The sequence below is a fragment of the Typopeltis vanoorti genome, chromosome 10 (assembly GCF_054136105.1).
Source record: "Typopeltis vanoorti isolate ZY-2024b chromosome 10, IOZ_Tvanoo_1.0, whole genome shotgun sequence".
NCBI lineage: Eukaryota > Metazoa > Arthropoda > Arachnida > Uropygi > Thelyphonidae > Typopeltis > Typopeltis vanoorti.
In genome coordinates, this window is record NC_143558.1 from 54,112,273 (window position 1) to 54,135,916 (window position 23,644).

At 35.5% G+C, this 23,644-nt stretch overlaps 1 protein-coding gene across 1 annotated transcript in view; it reads right to left on the reverse strand.

The window, feature by feature from the left end:
* The window catches only part of Srp54k (signal recognition particle 54k), a 197,087-nt gene that overhangs the window by 118,193 nt on the left and 55,250 nt on the right, over positions 1-23,644 (reverse strand). Inside the window, exon 4 of the mRNA XM_090399586.1 lies at positions 14,779-14,883. Coding sequence (XP_090255712.1) covers positions 14,779-14,883 — 105 coding nt within the window. The remainder of the gene's footprint in view (positions 1-14,778; positions 14,884-23,644) is intronic.

Sequence of the window (23,644 nt, forward strand, 5' to 3'; positions counted from 1 at the left end):
TGACTTGGGGGAGGGGGAGGGGGTGGAAGAATTCCTTGTTGTGGACAATGACTTGGATGTCAAAAAAAAAAAAAAAAATCAACATTAACTTGAACATTGCTGCAAATTAGACATGCTTTTCTGACAGTACATTTGGCAACTTCCACTACAACAACTGCTGCTATCAACTGAGTTTTGACTGTAGGTTTTTTTTTATTATTATTATTTTTTATTTTTTGGAGGTTGACGCAAAATTTGATGATGAATCTTTGCTCCTCAAAATTCATCATTTCAATTAGAGAAGAAAATCACTAAAACACAATATTACAAAAGCACACGAAACCCAAGAATGCGATCTCTTAGCTTACCAGCTGTTGGCATATTGATTCATAAAGGGCACTGCTTGTCCCTTATAGTAGCAGAAAGCTGTAATACAACTGGTTCACACACACTATTCTAATTCCCTGAACTTTTGGGTAGCCCATCATACATTTTGTGAAAATTAAATAATTCACAAAAGTACATATAACACTCAAACTACAATGAACTTAAATAGAAGTAAAGAAATAGTCTATTACAGTAAATTTCTTTATAATAGAATTGTTACTTTAGCTGAGAATTCTCAGTACCTTCTTAGAGTGAATAAAAATTCCATCACGGTGTTTGTTATAGTGAGAGCTGCTTATAATTTTAAATTTTCAGGAGGACTGTTATTATGTGATACACTTTCTACTTTAATATCATCATCATCATAAGGTTTTTAGCTTTGTCTTTCATTATCATGTTAAGATGAATGGCCTGTCATGCAAAGATGAGAGTTTACCATTTTTTTCAAGAATCTTGCACAAACAGCTAGTCAAAGCAACTGGATGGTAGTTATTTGAGAATTCTAGATCCTTCATTTGGTTAGGAAAGACAATTATAATTGCTTTTGCCAAGTATTGGGAAATTTGCCAGTTAATCCATGGAGATGATGACAACAGATGTTTTAGGACCTCATAATGGATATTATCTGGTCCAAGAGCAGTTGGATAACATTTATGCAAAGCAGCTTTCATTTCTTCTTTGGTAAACAGCCTGTTGTATTCTTCTATGCCATTCAAACAAAACTGAATTGTTTTTCTGCTTTGTATTTTTGGGCAAGGAACTTGGAGGGATAAGATGTTGCCAGTGCTTTTTCAAAAGTTTTTCCATCCAATAGGCAATCACTATTGGATCACCAATGTGCAACCATTGTGTTCAAGGAAAGAAAGCCAGTGGGTGGAATATTGGCCTTTCATTTTCCATCTTTTTACACATATTCTTTGCTATTGGTGAATCTTGATATAGAAGAAATAAATTGGATCCAGGATTCTTTTGGCTCAGGTAACAGACATATCTAGCTCGAGTGGGGACACGTTTGAAAGCAATTAGATTTGTTGTTGTGGAGTACCTGCAGAAAGTACCCCAGTTTTCTTCTGAGCTATATTGCAATCATCTGCTGTGCAGTCATCATTCCACCATGGCTTAGGAAAACATGGGCACCTACTAGCTGTTTTAGGAATTGCAGTTGTTGCTGCTGCTATAATATACTCTGCTACATGCTCCACTGCATCACTAATAGGAGATAAACTGACTGTTGAAGAATCAAAATCTGCTAATGAGGAAAAAAAGTGGCACAGCCAGTTTACTCAATTTTCCACCGTGATATCTGTAATGTAGTGAATAGGTGTCCATGTAGAAAACTGGATATCACAAGAAAATAATGGCTCCCAAATAGGTTGTCATCTGTTTCCCATTTAAACAGTGAGAAAACTGAGGGTGAGCATGGGTATCTGTTGATGGACCATCTAATAAAGGTCCAGAGGCATATCTTTGATCCTCTGTGTTGCAGGTTCTACTATTTTTTTAATAAGACAATCTTCATGTATTAGGACCCTTTTCTTGGCATATCTTCAGGAGTCAATACTTTTTTTTTTCTCTTTCATTTGTTCAAAGGAGATAGCAAACAAATCATATCTTTCAGGGATGTTGTAGTTGTGAGAAGGCAGGATTGACATCCTTGTCAATGTCCCAACTGAAACTTTCTTTATAGTTGCTTTTCAGTGTAAGATAGTTTAGCAGATGTTGCTATTGTTGTGGTTTGCTGTCTATTTGTCTCCTGGTATGCGATGCATTACACTGTTTTTAACTCTCCATTTTTGTTCTTCCACATTTGGAATGCTTCAAAATGCATTTTGGTGTTTTGATCTTACAATCTTTATTCTCATGTTCTTTAAGGCCACATCAGGCACAGATGGTGGAGCTATGACAGGTAGCTTGAGAATTACTGTATTTCTGACATTTAAAGCATTATTAAGGAGTTTGGGATATAGAGCTGTACCGGATAGTTAGGATATCTAGCTTTGACAGTTGGTGGTGGTTTTGGTTTGTTAAAGGTAAGGATGATGTTTCTGGTGGGAACCAGATGCTCGTCCCTATGCATCACGATTCTTCCTATTGCTGTCACTTCTTGGTCTATGGGTTCGGTACATATCTCTTCATCAGGAACATCAAGGAGGTCCAACTCACATATTATGCCTCTGGAAAAGTTTAAAGTTTTGTGGGAGACTATAATCAGTATTTCCCTGATAGATATTACAAGGAGTAATTTTTCTGACTGTGCTATTGTAGCAGCTTCATTGTCAAAAACTTCATTTATCAAGTTCCTTTAATTTCTTTCTTCCTGTTATTCTAGTTATCTTTATAACATAACAGCTAAAACTTTTAAATGTCTTTATTTATGAGACTACTACTAATGGAACTTTCCACTAACTCATTCCAAAAATTCCTGCATCTCTTTCTTTCACACACATCTCTCTCAGCTGTTTATATCATCATCAAATTCCTGCCATGTACCCTCAAGGGGTGTACATGTACTACATGAAAAATTTACATCATTACTACCTTCCTATCTACAATTTCCCACCAAATCAATCTGTTATCTGTCAAGACTCCAACATTATCAGATCTTATACTTCTGTCTTCTAAGGCACTTTTTACCATATCAATTCACCTATAACTCGGTCTTCCTCTGGGTCTTTTTCTTCTCAACCTGGCAGAGAACACTTGTTTTGCTAATCTTTCCTGGTCCATTCTGTTTAAGTGACCATACCACCTGAGATTAGATCTGCTAACACATTCCTGTATGCTGACAACATTAAGTTCTTTCCTAATATCCTCGTTTTTAATATGATATTGCCATTGATGCCATCTGTTCATGCCCCTAATCTTTCTCAGGACTCTCATATCTGTGGTCTCTAGTCTTTTGTCAAGTGTTCTAGTTTTAAACCAGTTCTCAGATCCATAAGTTAAAATTGGTTGAACACTATCTTGTATACAGCTAATTTAGTGTTTTGACTAATTTCTCTCTTATTCCATATAAATTTATTCAGTTGATGTCCTACCATACCAGTCTTGATTTATTCTCCATTCACAATGCAGTTGATTTCAATGCTTCTGCCTATTTTTATTGTTTTTGTCTTGTTATTGCTGGCCTTCATACCATATCTATTACAACAGTTATTCAATTTAGTCAAGGAATCTTGCAGACTTGTAGCAGATTTATTTAGAAGTATAACATCGTCTGCATAAAGCAAAGAGCTGGCATTAACATCTCCAATTTTGATATCAGGTTTGTTTACTAGTTATCCTATTCTTTTCACTGTGTGAAAAGTAACATTACAAAAAAAAAACTTACAAGTAACATTGAGCTCTAAGCACATTGAGCAAGAGTAATTCTTCAAAACTGTTGGTTTATTAATTAGGTGATTCATCAGAGAAGGAAGAGGAGGTTATGTCATCACAACAAATTTTCAAATTCAGAAAATCTGACTATGCAGTGTTGGCCTAACAGTGTAAGGCCAACACCCATACACTTTTCAACTCCAAACATATCAAGCAAACATCTCATCAGCCTCCTTCATTCCATCCACTTCTATTCTTTGGAACAATCTCCCTATCACCTTACTGTTTACAAAATATAAATCGGACTTTCCTCTCAAGAATGTTAGCAAGTAAGCCATTATTTTGTTGTAATATGTTATGTGAATGTAACTTGAAATCGTAAAGGATTGAGAGAGGTTACTTGTTAACTGGCAGTTAAATTGAATTTTGAATAAGGGAAGAACATATATTGCTAAGTATGTCTAATTCATAAATTGCTTGTGTTAGTATCTGAAATTGTATCAATTAAGTATTGAATGTGTTGGAAGAAAGTTAATGTAATCCTTCTTGGAATATTTATGCATGCTTGCAGGCCAAATGGTGTCATAGAAGACACTGTTAGTTCAAAGTACAATAAGTTTTCTGATAGTGAACGTGCTATAGTTTCTGCTGCTTAGATAGCAAGTTGTCTTTGTGTGTTAAAGTGCTTTAGATTAAGTAATTCTTTTATTAACTTTTATGTGCTTTGTATCACATCCTTTAGTTTGATAATAAACATGTTTTTGTTTTGTAATTACCTGGTTCTCATTCCTTAGCCAATGCACTATCCCAAAAATATTAACGAACCTGCGGAATAGAATAAAGTTACGAGCTACGACTTGCATATAAAGAAATTGTATAGAAGTATTAATTTATTTTTGTTTTCTCCTCACCCTGACTTTCAAACATAAAAGGGTCAATTAAGTGATGTAGTCATTACAAATAAATAAATTTCTTAATTAATATTGTGCGATTGCTCAGGGACTGATACATAGACTTATTACACAAGGTCTATCTAGCTACAGAAAAGGGGGAGGGCAAGAATAAATTTAAGCAAGGAAGTAGATAGACAGAATATATAAAAGGAAAAGCAAAGAAAGTAAATATTTTACAAAGGTGCAGAAGACAAAGATTTAATAGGATTTGGTAAGAATAAATATTCAATAAGATTTTAAAGAAACAACAATATATTACACCATGAACTTTCATATATGGGATCATCATTAAAAAAAAAAAAATGGTTCCCTCAATGCAAAATTTGCAGAATTTAGGCTCATCTTCAGGGAGTAAGGTAACAGTAGGAATGCAATTCTTTAAAATAAAGTATATTACATTCAACTTAGTCTGCAAAAGTTTCCTTTTCTTTCCTGCATGAATTTCTCTGTAGCAAGCACTTACAGATTGCATCATTCTGTCTACTTGGCTAAATCTCTCCATGGTGGGGTCCATTTCTGCAAACAACTAAATTAACTTATCAACAGAAGCAAATATCTCTGCCAATTTCACCACTGTAAAATTTTGGGACTCGACTTTTTCATCCACAAACTTTTAGCTCTATCCAGTCTTCATTTGAAAAGACTTTCCCCAGCTTCCACCAACTGCACTACATCTTTATTATCAACTACCAACTGCTTTTTAGCCAGCAGCCCTCTCTTGTAAGGCTTTGTTGAATCCTTTTAATGTATGAACATATATTTTCAGCGGCTTCTTTCAAAACACCATTCATATGCTCTGCTATCACCTTGCTTCATACTGCATCAACAGTCTTTGTACAATGAAAGATATTATATTCCTTCCAAGTCTGAGGATTTTTCACTCTCAGTAGCAGCAAGAGTCTGAACAAAAGTATTTCTTAAATACTATGTCTTTAAAGCAGCAATAATACCTTTTCAATGGGTTTCAGGAGTGAGGTAATATTGGATGAACGTGTTAATAGGCTGAGTATCATAAATAAAAATGGTTGTATATTGCATCATCATCGAATTCCTGCCATGTACCCACAAGGGGTGTACAGGATAAGATAGTACTACATGAAAAAAATTATATCATTACTAACTTCCTATCTACAATTTTCCTCCAAATCAGTCTGTTACTTGTCAAGACGCCAACATTATCAGATCTTATATTTCTATCATCTAAGGCACTTTGTACCGTATCAATCCACCTATATCTTGGTCTTCCTCTGGGTCGTTTTGGTGCCAACCTGGCAGAGAACATTTGTTTTGCTAATCTTTCCCCGCCCATTCTGTTTAGGTGACCATACCACATGAGATTAGCTCTGCTAATGCATTCCTGGATGCTAACAATGTCAAGTCCTTTCCTAATATCCTCATTTTTAATATGATATTGCCATTGATGCCATCTGTTCACGCCTATAATCTTTCTCAGAACTCTCATATCTGAGGTCTCTAGTCTTTGGTCAAGTGTTTTACTTCTGACCTAGCTCTCAGATCCATAAGTTAAAACTGGTTTGAACAGTGTCTTGTATACAGCTAATTTAGTGTTCCGACTAATTTCTCTCTTATTCCATATGAATTTATTCAATTGACTTCCCACCATACCAGCTATGCTGATTCTGTTGTCTATTTCTATATTTAATTTACTGTCTTAACTAAAAATCATGCCTAAGTAGCTGAAATGTTTTACTTGTTCCACAGGTTCTCCATTCACAACACAGTTGACATTTTCAATGATTCTGCCTTTGTCTTTTTATTGCTGACCTTCATACCATATCTATTACAACAGTTATTCAATTTAGTCAGAGAATCTTGCAGACTTCTAGCGGATTTATTTAGAAGTATAACATCATCCACATAAAGCAAAGAGCTGACATTACATCTCCAATTTTGATATCATGTTTAATACCACTTTCCTTCATAATGTGATCCATATAGATAATGAATAACAGAGGGGATAATGCACATCCTTGTCTCACACCAGATTTAACATTAAACCATCTTCCTGTACTTCCTTTAATTCTAACTGCTGACTTACAACTCAAATAAAGACTAAGTATTGCTTGATATATTGCAACATCGACACCATATAACTGCAGCGTATTGAATAGCTTCTCTCTTGGCACCTTATCATATGCCATTTCCAAATTGACAAAACTTAAATACAGATCTTTGTTATATTCCCATACTTTCTCGACTATTTGTCGTAAAGTGAAGATCTGATCCTGACAGCCTCTGTTTGGCCTGAATCCAGCTTGTTCTTCACCAAGCTTTTCTTCCACAATCCTTCTCAACCGTTTCTCAAGTATACTTGCATAGATCTTGCCAGGAACACTCAGTAGGGAAATACCTCTGTAATTCTCACATTCAGTTTTATTTCCCTTTTTATATATGGGTACTATGAGAGCTCTACTCCAATCATCGGGAATTCGTCCCTCTGTCCAGGCTTTCTGAACTATGCAGTGCAGCCACTGTAAGACTCTTATACCACCATACTTCAGCATTTCTGGTCGAATATCATCTAATCTAGCTGCCTTTCCACATTTCATGCCTTTGATGGCTTTTTCTACTTCAAGTATGGATATGTATTCCTGCCTGCATGCCTGGTCAGTGTTTTTTACCACTGTGCTGTCATCACTGCTTGTTTCATTTAGCAGTTTTTCAAAGTAATTACTCCATACTTCAATAATATCTTTTTTCTCCAGTTTTCATGTCACCTTTATCATCTCTAACTCCTTTTACAGCACTCTTTCTTCCATTCCTAAGCTTCTTCAACAACCTCCAGAATATTTTGCCACCTTCTTGATATTTATTTTCTATATTTTTGCTAAAGTCCTCCCATGACTTTTGTTTAGCTTGTTTGACACAGTGTTTAGCATTCTTGCATTTGTCTCTGTATTTTCTAAGAGCACAAGCTGACTTATTTGACAGGAACTTTTGATATGCTTTCTTCTTTTCCTTCACTGCCTCTTTAACTTCCTGTGTCCACCGGGAAGTTCTGATTTTTTTATCCTTGCAGACAACCTCACCACATGCCTCTCGGTCAGAATCAATCAATGCTTTCTTCAGAGTTTGCCACTGAATCTCTGAGGTTTGATTCCTGTTCTCAAACTCTTTCATTTTTCTTTAATAATCTTTGTGTATTTTAGTCTACAGTTCACATCTGAGAGCTGCTCAACTTTTATTCACTTTAAAACTTTTTTACATGTTATTCTTTTCAATATGAAATTCAATTTTATCCTGCTCAAGGCTAAATAGTGATCACTTCCAATTTCAAATCCTCTGTACGCTCTGGTGTCCTGCACCAGGGAGAAAACATCACTATCAACAATAACATAGCCAATGAGACTTTTCTTATTCCTAGCCTCTTCTTATTCCTAGTATATTGCATACATCATAATTAAAGGATTGACTGTATATGGATGCTCCAATTATGACATGCTGAATTACAAAGCTGGAAATTATGACAAACTCAATACCAATACTATGTTCGGTCTTATGGTATCAGCTGCTGAAAGGGAAGGATAACAGCAGCAAATAGGAGTCTTTGAAACGATGCTTAAATGATGCAGTATCACAACATCTGTAGAGTTTGAAGAACAAATAGGGTGGGAATGAAATGGATGCACAACTTTACTGATAAAGGAAGAGATCCTCAAGAAGAAAATGTGTGTAAGGAATATCATGAGAATAAGGATGACAGAGGAGTAATGAAATATATAAAATAAAAGCCAGAAAAGTTATGAGCAAAGTTAAAAACCAAAAAAAAAAAAAAAAAAATTGTTATGTTGCAAGTAAAACAAAGAATGAATGTGGAAGAATAACTTTTCTGAATGCAGATGGTATCTATAAATTAAAGATGTCAAGATATTATATTCTTGGTGTGCTATCCAAGTGTAAGCAAACAAAGTTTGCATGTGAAGTATCTTCATGACTGGGCTACTTTTATATAGGGACTAATGACTAATAGGAAGGGCCACTACCCAGACCAGTTTTTACCTTTATTGAGGTCTCATCAGTGGCATCCAGACCCAGAAGAGATATCAAAGTTGAAGTAATGCAGAAGTCATATATTTCTAATATACAAGTAGCAAAAGGTGTCCCATCTTATTCTTCTTCTTCTGCAGCTTCTCCCACTTAAGTGGGGTCACTGTTGATGATGAGTCTCCTCCACATCCTCCTATCTTGGGCTGTCACCACATCCAAGTTCTTTATTCTCAAGTCCTCTTCTACCAGCTCCCTCCATCTCTTCTTTGGCCGCCCACACTTCCGCCTTCCTTGCACATCCATCTGCATGACCCTTCTTCCCACATATTCATCCTCCCTCCTCATCACATGACCAAACTATCTCAACCTTGCCTCCTGTATCTTCGCTCCTAAGTTCGTAACTTTCACTGTTCCCCTCACATAGTCATTTCTCAGATGATCTTTTCTGGTCACACTGCACATCCACCTAAGCATTCTCATCTCTGCTACTTCCATCCTGTCGATGTTATTTTTCCTCTGGGCCACAGTTTCTATCGCATACGTCATAGCTGGCCTCACTACTGTCCTATAGATTTTGCCTTTCGGATTGATCAGCACCCTCTTATCACATAACACTCCAGCCATCTCCCTCCAGTTCCTCCAACCCACTTCCTTCTCAGCTCCTCCATCTTCTTCCACTGTTGAACCTAAGTATCTAAAGCCACTCACCTTCCTGATGGCATTTCCTTCCAGCTCCAGATCTGTCTCCTGCCCACTGTGCAACACAGTGTCCCACCTTATTGCTGAAATTAATACTCTAGATTGGAGATAGATGTTGGAAGTTTTTTCACTTGGTTATACTATAAATTAAAGATGCCAAGAAATTATATTCTTGGTTTTATCCTTTATCCAAGTGTAAGCAAACAAAGTTTGCACATGACAGTATCTTCACTAGGGACTAATGATTTCACATCAATCACATCATGCAAACTTCATTTGCTCACACTTGCTTAATATGGTTGGTACATTTATTTCACTTGTACTTTAATTATTCTTTGAACTATAAAGATACAGTGAACTCTAGAGCCTATTATGGACAAAGGAAAATCTGTTAAGATCAGCCTTGGAGAACAAAAGAAATATGTATGTTACCAACATTACAGAAAGTTAGGAGGAAATGGCAAAAAACTACGGTACTACACAGAAGCTATTATAAAAATTATAGACAATTTATTATTATTATTATATTATTATATATATATGTTACAAAATATATAGCAGAATCTTAAATAACAAACTAATGAAATATTCCGAAAACTTTATTCTAGAGGTATACAGAATGGATTTAGAAAATGACGATCATGTATAGACCCAGCCTTTTGCCTAAAATTAATAATAGAGAAAAGAAGAGAATTTAATTTAGAAACACATATTGCATTTATTGACTTTGAAAAAGCGTTTGACAAAGTTAAAAGAAACATATTATTTAACATATTAAAAGAAAGACAAATACCAAATAATATCCTAAAAGCTATCACAAGTACATATGAAAATAATCAAATACAAATAAGATTAAATCACGAGCTATCATATACAAGAGAGATAAACCAAGGGGTCCGACAGGGATGTCCCCTCTCAGCAACTCTTTTTAATATCTACTTAAATGAAATAATAATAAAATGGAGTAAAAATTTACATCAAGGAATTAAACTTTCACTTACAGTCAACTTAAACACTCTCCTCTTTGCAGTCACCAAATAATAATTACAAATTCTGAAGATAACTTACAGAAAGCCATTTTAAATCTAAATGAGATACCAAAGATTATGGTATGATAATATCAATGGAAAAATCAAAAACTATAGCCTTTAAAGGACAAGATCCAGCAAGAACTAAAATAGTAATAGATAACAAGATCTTAGAACAGGTGAATTCATTTAACTACCTAGGATGTATGATCATATATGAAAATGAAAAAGATATAAACGTAAAAATTGCAAAATATTTAAAAATAACAGGTGTAATTAACTCTATATTTAAACCAAACCTAGTTCAAAAACAAACCAGGCTAAAAGTATACAATACATTAGCCTTACCCGTCTTAATGTATGGAAGCGAAATCTGGACAATAAAACAAAAAGACAAACAAAGAATAACAACAGCAGAAATGAAGTTTATGAGAAAAACTGCAAAGTATACCCTATTTGATCACAAAAGAAACGAAGATATTATGAAAGAATTAAACCAAGAACCAGTAACAGAAAAAATTAAAAAATATAAACATAAATGGATGGAACACGTTCAAAGAATGAAAACAGAAAGATTACCAAAACAAGCCTTAAAGTACAAGCCATTAGGAAAAAGAAAACCAGGACGTCCTCTTAAACGATGACTTCTAAGGCCGGAACAGGCCATGCTAGGCCTAAATCCTTGATACGTATGATGATGATTATACGGGCACTTCCAAACAGACTCATCACGGAAGACCCAATCTATACCTCTCCTAGAACAACCCATTAACAGAGGAAAGCACTCATAACTGACTCTGGCAACCCATTCCGCTCATTCACAACTCTCCAAGTAAAAAATCTAGTCCTCACACCCCAACTAACCACACCTTTATTCAACTTCCAGGGATGACCCTCTGTTCTGATCCCTGTAGCCAAGTGCTGAAACATTTCCCCCGCAGCTGGGTAGCTGCTGGACAGATATCAAAAAGTGGTGTATGGAGGAGAAAATGGGTGATGTGCTGTAAGGTTCAGTGCTGCTTAATTTGTACATAAATGATATAGAAAATAACCTGAAAGGAAATATTCAGTTGTTTGCTGATGCAAAATTAGAAAGAGTAATAGTTAATCAAGGTGATGTGGAAAGCTTGCAGGACAATTTAAATAGGTTGTCAGTATGGGCAAAAGTTAGTGGATGTCAGTTTAATGCCGAGAAATATAAAGTTATGCATTTTGGGATAAATAGATTACAAGCCATGTATCACATTGTTTTTTTTTTTTTTTTAATGTTCAGCCCATACATGAAAGGTTGGTTGATCAACCTATAGTACATTAGTACCATATATGGATAGTGGGTTGGGAAAGGAGAAACTTGTTTATATTTGATTTAAAAGACTGTATATTGTATTCCTTGGGAAACAACAGGGGGGGAAGACAAACACAATACAGCAGTTGCAGGGATGAAGAAAGAGGAAAAGAAACTTGTTCTGTGGGTTTCAAGGTGCACTGTGAAGGGATGCTGAGCAGGCAGCTGCACATGTTCAAACGAGCTTAGTACTAAGTGGGGGAATTATGGATGCTACTTCAGATGAACATTTCCCATAGAAATATTTGTAGAAGAATATACATATTGCAGAAACCAAACATCTGTGTCTGTGCAAAAGTAGGGGGGGGTGAGTTGGTAAGTTAATATTGAGTCAAGCATTTTGAGGAAGCTTTTTTTTTTGGGGGGGGGGCACCCTATATGTGAGAGTAGTATTCAATAGCTGGGGCAGATTTGTGATTTGTATAAGGTTAACAGCTGTTCAGGGATGAAGTAAAATTGAGCGAAAGAGAAATCCTAGTTTTATGAAGGCGAGGATGTAATGGTTGCAATATGTTTACCCCAGGAGAGGCTTGATGTTAGCGTAATTCCAGGAAGAGAAATCTCAAATTGGCTGGAAATTTGATTATTGTCAAAAATAATAGTGGGGAAAAAATGGTTTTTATTAGTATTAAAATTGATGAGGTTATATGAACCCCATTGCAGAATGGCTTGGAGATTAGAATTGAGGGCAGTGGTAGCTGATGTTCTGTAGGTTGAGGTAAGTTGTGTAGAGTAAGGTTTACCAAATGAAAGGGAGGAGCGCAATGTGCTGTCATCTGCAAAACTGAGTATCGGGTTGTGGGCCAATTGAAGTAGGTCATTGATATATATAGCAGGAAGAGGGTTGGTGAGAGGACAGAACCTTGTGGAACCATGGTATTAATTGAATGGTGAGAGGATAAGGAACTATCCACCATCACACAAGAATGCATCCAGACAGAAAGCTAGCAATCCAACTACAGAAGTCCTGAGACAGACCAAACAATGGCAGTTTGCCTAGTAAGCCTTTGTGCCAGACCCAGTCAAAAGCTTGGAGATATCAAGTGCAACCAATTGAGATTCACCAAACTTCTCCATAGCATTTGTCCAGAGATGGGCGACATATGTGAGCTGATCTCCTGTTGATTGGCAGTAATGGAATCCATACTGGTGGCCGTTTATTAGGTGGGTGCCTTCAAGGTAGTGTAGGAGTTGGGAATTGGTGATTTTTTTTTCCATTACTTTAGACAGGACTGAGGTGAGCGAGATAGGGCGGTAGTTGGATGGCAGTGACTTGTCACCCTTCTTGGGAATGGGTTGAATATACATCAATTTCCAGGCTGTGGGATAGATACCAGTGGAGTAAGAGCACATATACAGACGACATAGGATAGGAGTCAGTTCTGGTGCACAAACTTTCAAGACAATTGGAGGAATGCCATCAGGGCAAGGAGACTTTTTTTTGTGTGTCTAATTTGGATAATATTTTTCTGATCTTTCTAGCAAAAAGATATATGGGGCATTGTGTGTTGGGCATCTTTTTTTCGTGCCCACCAAATATTGGCCCAAATTTTTGTGAGTAGTTTTGTTTTCGTTTCCAGGTAGTTACAGATAAAGAACAAATATTTAGGTTTACATCTGGTCTCATGCAGAATAACAAGGATATATCTTGTGAATAGTATCTAGAATGAAAAAGAGGCACAATAAAATAGACATGTTTTATTGCATGTTCAAAGCTTTGCTCTACTCCTAAGTGTTTATCCATATCACTAATAGGTGTTATCAAATTTCACTCATTTGGAGAATAAAAAACTCATGCCTCAAAAAATCGTGGTCAAACAGATTTGACAATAATTTTTTTAATGCACTCCAAAATAAAACTAAAGGTAAGCAGTATCAGATTAATAAAACTGAAGGTACAGTGGAAGTTCACTTCATGTTTGCCAGTGAAGGCATCTGTTCATCTCCTTCAGTTCTGACAATTCTCATATGTTATTTCCATCCTTTGGTCAACTCCTTTATTTCTTACCCAACTCTCTGATCCATATGTTAAAACTGGTTTGAACACTTCTCTGTATATTATTTTTTTTATTTATTTTTTTTTTAATATCTGATCCACACACAAAAGGCCACAAGACCTATAGTATATCACTGCTATGTGTGTGGGGCAAGAAGAATAGAAGAAAGGGGGAATCTGTTCACATTTTGCTTGAACAGCTGAGGGTTGTGATATTTTGGGAGGACAGAGTTGGAGACTGTTCCAAAGGACAGAAGTAGATGGGATGAAGGAGGAGGCAGCGAAGTTGGTTCAGTGAGTTTCAAGATAGACTGTTTTTGGGTGTTGGTTAGCAATGGTTCTTGTTTTAATGAGGAAAGTGGAGGCATTTAAAATAAAACTCAAGGTATGCAGTATCAGAGTAATAAAACTGAAGGTACAGTGGAAGTTCTATATATATACATATATATACTATACATATACTTATGTACATATATTATACTTCTATATATACTACTACATACTACCAAGTCGGTCTTTTTTGCTCACTTACTTTTTTTAACAATGATAGCTAAACCACTATGTAGTACAAAATGTATAATCTTTTATATAAATACTAATCATTCAATAAACACTGTTAACACTGTCAAAGTCTTTAATATGAATAGTAACAATTATAAAAGTGTATTTTTACAAGCAAAAGAACACATCTTTCAAAATTAGTTTTATAATATGATGATCTATTATATTCAGTATAATCAAACTACTGCACAACAATATTGAATTTTTCTCTGATTTGCTGCAGTATTGCACCACCATGATAGCTAACTTGTTACATGAGCTTGTTATTTTTCTTTTTCAGCATCCAAGTTTATAGTATAGATAACATTGGGAAAAAAAACAGGAAAAAGTTTAAAAAAAACTCAGCATCTAGCAATTATTTTTAGCCTTCCATCATGAGACTTGAATCCATGCTGGTGGCAATGGCATAAAGTCATGAATTACCAAAATTTATACTTTATACATTTACAATGAACATAAAATAATAGCATAACAATTCAAAACATCATTAAAAAGCATACACACCTTTGTACATGTTGTGGTTTTTCCACTTCCCTGCAGACCAACAAACATAATTATATTTGATTTTCCTTTTGTTGGCTGTTTTGCCTTAACTCCAGGATCTACCAGCTAAAAGATTTATCAAATCAAGTTTAATTCCAAATTTAAATTACTATGGCAGTAATAATAAATAATGTTACTGATTCTAATTACTTTTCTGAAGCATGATATATTCTTAATATGATGTAGTGCCTAAGTAATCTACCTCCAACATAAATGGTCAGTTTAAATTCGGCAGAAATCATTTTTTTATACTGTGTACCCATAGAGATATATACAAGAGTACATGCAATGCATTAATTTGCAGAGAATAACTTAAAAAAATTGAGTTGCAGATCATTAATTGCAACTCAATTTATGTTATTCTCTGCAGATTAATGCATCTACTCTTATTTGGCACAAAATTATTTCTGCTAAATTTAAATTGACCATTTCTTAGCTAAACAGCTTGAAACAACACAGTACCTCTTATAAATTAGTCACCAGATATGTTGATGTCTACTGGAATAAACATGTTACTATAAATAATAAATACTACTATTTACGTCAGGTCTAGTCTACTTCTCTATTTTTTATTATATAGTGTATTGTGGAAAAGTTTCCTAAGGTACTGCTCCATGTTATTTTAAGGTTTTCTTTATGCTGGTAGAATGCATCATTTATTCTCAACTTATTGTGTGCACAGAACTGCAGTGAATTAATTCCATTTTTATTCTGCACTGTTAATTAATCTCTAACATATTCCTGGTATTCTATAGAATATCAGGAATATGTCAGAGATTTAATTAACAGGATGAGACCACCACCTTACTTATTGGAGGTCTGAAGTGGCTGAAAAAGTTCCATGTTTGGGCTCTAAAGCAGGGTTTTCAAACTATTATTATTATTAATATTCGTGACACCTCCAAGGAGTCCAAAGACTCATCGCGGGAGGGCACCTAGTGTACAACTCTCCGTCTCCACCACTACCAATCAACTACATCAACGCTATCCACCATCCACCACCACAAGTATCTTCTGTCTGTAAATTGCATGTGTTCTGAAGGGCTGATTTTTCTGTATGCGAGATGAAAAACTATGTAAAAATAAATAAAAAATTACAAAAAATATATATATAATTGATAAAAAAAATTGGCCAAAAAAAAAAAAAAAAAATCCTTAGCCCACCATAGTACAAAATGTACCATAGGTTATAATAGCCTTTCATACGTGGGAGCCACACAGTTCAAAAATATAAAATAAAATAAATCAAATCCTAATTTCTCATTTGTTCAGTTGTTATGAATTGGAATTACAGTTTGAACTTTATGATATAATATGCACTCTCTGTGTATTCTTTAAGATGATGCCTTATAACACAATGGGAAAACTGAAGCTATCGATTTCAAGTTCTATCGATTTCATTTCTGATTCCCAAAGGTTAAAATGTAATGCTTCTCTTTTGAAGTTAATGCTTTCCACTACAAGCATTTGATATTCTCAAATTCACTTTTCCTCTCACCAGACACTTTTGAGGGCATTAATATGCACTTTGCATTACATAATTTTAAATTAAACTGACAATAAATGAAGGACCAGGCAAAATATAACAATTCACTTGAACCATAGGCTTCTACCTCTGCAGAGAAGTAATCCAGGCACAGCAACTCAATGGGACAGTTTTAGAAAATGCAAATATGTATGCAATATTTTGCAACATTAAACTCAAGGGGAAAAAAATATTGATCCAGTTGTTAGTCATCATTCACAGTAATTAAGATGTTTTATTCTCAGTTACTCTCTGGGACTCTTTTCATCAGAGGTACATGTGTGTATAAGTTTACTTATATTTACTCTAATATACAACTTAGAACTTCTGCTTGTCTTTTATCTTCTTTTACTAAAAATATCTCAGTCCTACTTTAGCAAATTCATCACCATGATCAAGATCAGTCAGCCAGCAACCTTAAATAGAAGGATCACATTCCATCACCTTACTTCTGTGATCTGAGTCATAAAGTGGAGTCAACTGTACACAAGTTCTCCATGTGGCTTAGTAAAGAACCTGTCACTATATATATTCTATCCCTCCCCAAATTCCAAGCCAAGCAAAGAGAAACAGATTATATGCAGATGAAGGCAAACTTTATAAAGCCATCCAGATTCATTTAACAGATAGGTGGTTTTATCTCAAACCTCAACAATGTTCATTTTCATCTACAGTCTGCAAAATCATGCCAACTTTGCCTAACAGAAACTCAAATTTCAGCTTCTTTAAAGAGTACTTATATCAGTTTTCCTACTTACATACTCTGGGCTCTTTTCATTATAGGTACATGTGTCTATATTTTTTTTTTTTTTTTTTTTTTTTTGTACAATAATAGGTGTGGATACTCATTCTTTGCTAGAAGGAAAAATTGAAAATTAAAAAGAAAATTAAAACATTATTTACTGATATTTTTTACTTCATAGTGTGATAATGTTTTTGGAATAAGTACAGCAAATTAATAATATAATACACAATTTATTAAACATAAATTTACTGTATATTAAAAATAAGTAAAATATATATAGATTTTCAACAAAAATTTTATACAGCCAGTATAAAAAAATATATAGCAAATATCTCAATAACAGACAGCAATAAATGTAGATTTCATTAAATAACTAAGCATAAGCTTAGTTATTTATATGCAAATAATTGCATATCAAGTAGACATGTAAAAAATTACTAAATATTGCAAATTTCTAAATGTACCACATGATATGTCCTGTTAACAAAGGTGCTGGCATGCCATACCATCCCAAGAAAAGCACTGCTTACCCCTATAGAGCTTCTATGACACAGCTGTTGTTTACCATTTAATCATTTAATTTAATTATGACGAGGTATCCAAAACATGGTCTGCCAGTTCTGGCTTGCCATATTGCAATTGTTATTTTTTTATAGAAAGTTTTTTAACTTGGGTATATTATGTATTCAAGATACCAAGTAATTTTATATAAACTTGGTTTTAATCCTATTTCCCAAGTAAGCAAACAGACAAGAAAGTCAAGTTTTTACACCTGCAAGTAGTGCAAGTCCAAAGCAACTCATGGTAGTGCCAGTCAAGGCTTACTTGGGAAATAGGATTAAAACCAAGTTTATATAAAATTACTTGGTATCTTGAATACATAATATACCCAAGTTAAAAAACTGTATACATCTATCTCTCATCCTGAGATTTTATATTTATAAGGTCAAAGCACCTTGTGGCAACTTGTTTTGGTAAAATACATATGAGCTCTGCATTACTTCATCCTTAGCATTTTCAAGTCTGGCTCCCACTGACGAGACCTCAATAAAGGTCGAAACCATATGGATAGTAACCATTGCCTTTAATGTTTAGCATCATACATCTCTGCAAGGGGATGTGCTTTATATTAAGGGGGAAAACACTAAGAAAAGTGATCAGATCTTTATCCACCTTTACCACGAGTTGCCTTGACTGGCACTACCATGAGTTGCCTTGGACTTGCATGATCTTTATCCACCTTTACCACGAGTTGCCTTGACTGGCACTACCATGAGTTGCCTTGGACTTGCATGATCTTTATCCACCTTTACCACGAGTTGCCTTGACTGGCACTACCATGAGTTGCCTTGGACTTGCACTACTTGCAGGTGCAAACTTGACTTTCTTGTTTGTTTGCTTACTTGGGAAATAGGATTAAAATTGTTTTTTATGTTCTTCAAGGTATATGTTAACAGATTTATTGGTATGTTCAAAGTAGGATAAGTTGAAGGTACAAGAATCCTTACAGCACCTAAGAGAATGAAGTTGTTCCTCTAGAGAAATGGATGATAGCTGCTTTCCAGAAATTTTCAGATGTACCTTGGATATACTAGTGTGGAAATAGTTTTGTTGTGAATCCTGTGTGTAAAATGTGGAAGAAATAGAGAAGACAAGCACACATTTTGTCTGTTTTACAGGAATCATAGCCAATGACTAAAAAAAGTGTCATGAAAATAACCAAGCTATGTGGCAGAGACTGAGTCATTAAAGCAATAGCCCTGCTTCCTGCCTTTCCAAGTGTTTTGAGGATGCCATACTGTTGGGATGGATGGTGGTGTGACTGCTCATGTATCTTCAAGTGTGTGTAAGCTCCCTATAAACTAAAAAAAAGGAGAACTTCAGCTATCTTTTTTTAAGTACTCTTAATATATAAGTAATGGAAATAGTTTCCCTGTAATCCTGTGTTGGTTATAAGAGGGAATGGGGGGGGGGGGGGTGAGTATGATATATATAAACTGCTGCACAATCCCATATGTATAATGCTATATTTTAAGAAAATCACTATAGCAACATGTCCACTATAAAAACCCACTCCTAGGGGTTCCTACAAGTTTGCTATAGTGACAATCAACTGTATATTCAGCGTGTGGATTCCTATAAAAAGAAAAGTATAATAAACCATTTTGGTAGTCACATACCAAATTTGTCTAGGATGGGAAGACACTTGTTTCTTTTTCTATAGTGAAATCATTTTAGAATGTCAACTGTTTAAACAAATTCAATGTGTCTAAGGCTATAAGATCAAATAATAAACTAATCATCTACACAATGAAAAGCCAGACTGTTGTTTGTGTGTTGCAGTATTGAATTTCTAGAAAACCAAGGACTTTATTTCTAGAAATTCAATATAAAAATGGAAGGAGGGATGCAGTGCAGTTCCATCTAACTGTATGCAGATTCTTCCTTTCCATGAAAAACAACCTTTCCATCTAGAGGAGTACTACCAGTTAATTATGACCATCAATATGGATTTTTCAAAAGAGTCATCTCCTAGTCCATATCATTCACCTCAAGGATATGGACACTATTCTGCTATTGCACTTAACATTTCCAAGGAATTTAATGGGATCTGGTAGAGAAGGCTACTTAGCAAATTGCCATACTATGGTCTGCCTTCTGCCCTTCATATCTGGACACACAGTTTTCTCTCCAATCATCAACTGCATGTCTCTTTCTTTTAAGGTTACACGGTTATCAGCATTCATATTTGTGAATTTAGGGACACAAAACACACGTGTTGAAAAGATTATTTTACTGATTAATAATAAAATAATAACTTTACGTTTCGACCCCTGTATTGAGGTCATCATCAGAAGGATACATGTGTATAAGAACCAAGCTACATGCTGTTGCACTCTATACAGGTAAATTACACCTACATTGTTAACTAATCTTTTTTTCTTAGCCTGCCCTCTAGTGATTAAAAAAATAATAATAATAATAATACCGATAAAAACTACAATAAACTCTGCTAAAGTCCTTTCGTACTAGGATTCTTCTGGAATTATACAGTTCATATTGTTATATTACGATTATCTTCTGGATTTATACAGTGCAGGTTGCTATTGAATGTTCAGGAAAAAAAAAAACAGTTCACCAAGTCTTCTTGTATTGAGATTTTTCTTTGTGGTTGCTATGAAGGTTGTAGATGGATCCTCCACATTCTTGGAATGGTTAGACCATCATTTTTATTCAGATTATGTTTGAGCATTTCACATGCTTCCTTGAATTTCCGCTCGAACCAGGTTTTGGTGCAGCGTAGAGACTTGGTACCTTTCCAGTTAATTCTGTGGTATGTTTGGAGTACATGGTCAGAAAGGCCGGTTTTTCCAAAATGGAGGTGCTTTATATGCCGTTTGTGTTCATCCTTCCTGATTGGGATGGTTCACCCTGTTTCCCCTATGTATGGTATGTTACATGTGCATTGTATTTTGTAAACCCCTGGGTGGGCTAGGTGTGGCAGAGGATCCTTGGAAGAACTGAGTAGGTGTCTTAATTTTGTCAGGGCTTTAAAGGTAGATTTGATGTTGTATTTGTGTAGTGTTCTGTCTATTTTTTCAGAAATGCCTCTAACATATGGTATAGCAATAACATTCTTGAAATCTTTTTTTGTTATTAGTGGTATCTTCGTGGAGGATCTTGTGAATGGTTTTTATACTGTATCCATTTTTCATAAAGGTATGTTTGATGGTCTCATATTCGTGATTAAGAGCTTGTTCATTTGAATAAATAGTGAGCTCTGTGTTTAAGGGTGCTTATGACCCCTAGTTTTTGTGTTGGGTGGTGATAAGAAGTTTTGTGTATGTACTGGCCTGTGTATGTAGGTTTGCGGTAAACTGAGAAGGAGAGACAGCCTGAAGGAAGACGTGTGACAAGTGTGTCTAGGAACGGAAGAGAGTTGTTTTTTTCTATTTCAATGGTGAATTGGATGCGTTTGTGTTGTTTGTTCAGGTGGCTTAGGAATGTATTTAGTGCTTCACAGCCGTGGGGCCAAATGGCGAAAATATCGTCGACGTATCTGAGCCAAATTTTGGGTTTTTGGCAAGCCGACTCTAGAGCTCGTTGCTCAAAGTCTTCCATTTAAAAGTTAGCTATTCGGGGGGGGGGGGAGTGGTGAGCCCATGGCTGTATCCTCTTTTTGAAGATAAAAATTGTTTTGCCACACGAAATATCCGGAGCGGAGTATGAGGGCAAAGAGGGCCGTGAGGTCGTGTGGAAATATGTTCTGTAAGAGCAAGATAGTATCATTGATTGGGACATTGGTGAAAAGGGAAGTTATGCCAAAGTTAACTAATAGATCTTGGTCGTTGAGTGTTAGCTAACACCTTTTTATTCCCATATATGGGAGTAGGCGAGGCCATTTAGCCCTATCTAACTTTGGAGACTGAGTGGGCAGTTCAATCTCCACTGGTACCAATCAGAGATAGATTGCCCAAGGCTATCACTAATTAAGCGATACACAGTGAAGAGAGACGGCTCAAATGTGCCGCCATCTCGTGGTCCCTAACACAATACATATTTAATGTCTGAAATAATGTGGGTTCTACGGTCGATTTTCTTGAGTTTACAGGACGAAAAACACGCTTGCCCGTGCCAGAGATCGACTGACTCGGGAGCCGGTCAAAAAAAGCTTAGAAAAATTTCCTCTAATCACCGACTAGACTCGAAACCAAGTCTTCCTTCGTGCGACCAAGCGCTGTGGTATGCAAATGCCACAACCACTGAGCTACACAGGCTCCTGTCGTTGAGTGTAATGTTTTTAATTATGTTTATGAAATGTTGTGTATTTTTTATGTAGGAAGGGGAATGACAAACCAATTCCTTGAGTGTGGCCGCTAATTTTTTGGCTAAGTGGTAATTTGGGCTGTCGATTCCTTCTACAATAGGACATAATGGTGTTTCTGTTTTGTGTACTTTTGACAGGCCATAAATTCTGGGCGCGCGGACATACTGCAGTATTAATTTTTTAATTGTTTTTTTCCGGCCAAGTGTTAACTGATTTAAGTAGTTCAGTACTTTTCTTTTTGTTGCATTGCATGGGGTTGTAATTTACCATTTGGTAGGTGTTGTGGTCCGATACCAAATGGTTCATTTTTTCTATGTAGGTTGTCCGATTTAAAACAATAGTGGCATTCCCTTTATCTGTTTTTGTGATAATAATGTCACAGTTATTTTTTAGGGATTTTAGGGCCAGTTTTTCAGCTTTGTTTAGGTTGCTGCTTAATTTTTTGGTTGAATTTAGTAAACAGGCTGTTTCCATCCGTATTTTGTCAGCTAAATTGGCAGGGAGGGATCTTAAACCTCTCTCACAAGATGATAGATTATATCTAGTTAATTTACTGACCTCAGAGCAATGGCATAATTTAAACCTTTCTCTAGTAGCGAGAGTTCACCTTGGGTGAGGTTGTAATCCGATTGGTTGATAACCAGACAGTGGTCCGATGGTGGTTGGTTGCTCCTAGCTGCGTTTATGGGTGATTGGCTGCTCCTTTCATTATGGCATCATAATTGTCTTGTGCTTTCCTGTAGTTTTAATGCTTGAAACTTTGTTATTAATTGTGCTTTGTTTTTGAGTAATAGATGCTTGGCCGAGTCGTCTGTGATCTTGTCCAGAATATCCCAAATTTCTGGATTAACATAACTGGATAGCTCAGATTTTAGTTGTAACACTTTGGCTTGGGTAAATGCTAAGTTCTTTCGTGCCTCGTGGATCTGTTCTCTTAACAACGCTTTTTCTAGCCTGGCATAGATACAGAGCACTTTAGCTGATGTAAATTTCTTCTTTAGTTTAATGCATGTCATGGTGGGTGTTTTTTCTTTTCAGGTTTCACTACTAATGAAAAATGCCCCATGGACTTGTTCTATTGCCTATCTACTACCACTGACCTCAATCCCTATCCAAAGTTTTGCTAATAACAGCAAGTTCCATTCCTCCTAATCATCCAACAATTGCAAACATCATATGATTCAAGATATTCTACAACTGGTCTCTAAAAAGACACTGACAGTTCATTCACACTATTCTTCTATGACTTGAAGATGCTTATTCATCATCAATGCCACCATAACGATTCTCTCTTTTTTCCTCGAACAAAAGATCTTTTCACCATTCTTTAGCCCAGTTCACCAGACAAGACTAAGGCTGACATTTACCTCTAGCTTTCCTAGCATACATACAAAATCAGTAGTTTCTCCACTTCTAAAAATCTAGATCCCTTGACCTCTCATGTATGGGATCAATACATAAAATAAAAAATAAAATAAAATAAAATCTTATGATCTTGGAGAGAAGAAAATAACAAAGCTTGTGTGATGTTTATGTTCTTTATGTCTGATGTTAAGCTTGTGGGTCCTTTTCTCTTTAGAATATAAGATTTTAGTTATAATACAGATTTGTATATAGTGCTTGCAAAGCAAACCTTTTATGCATGCATGCACATGTGTGCATGCATGCATAAAAGGTGCATGAAAAGTGCATTGTTATGCCCATACAATACCATACTTTACCCTAATAA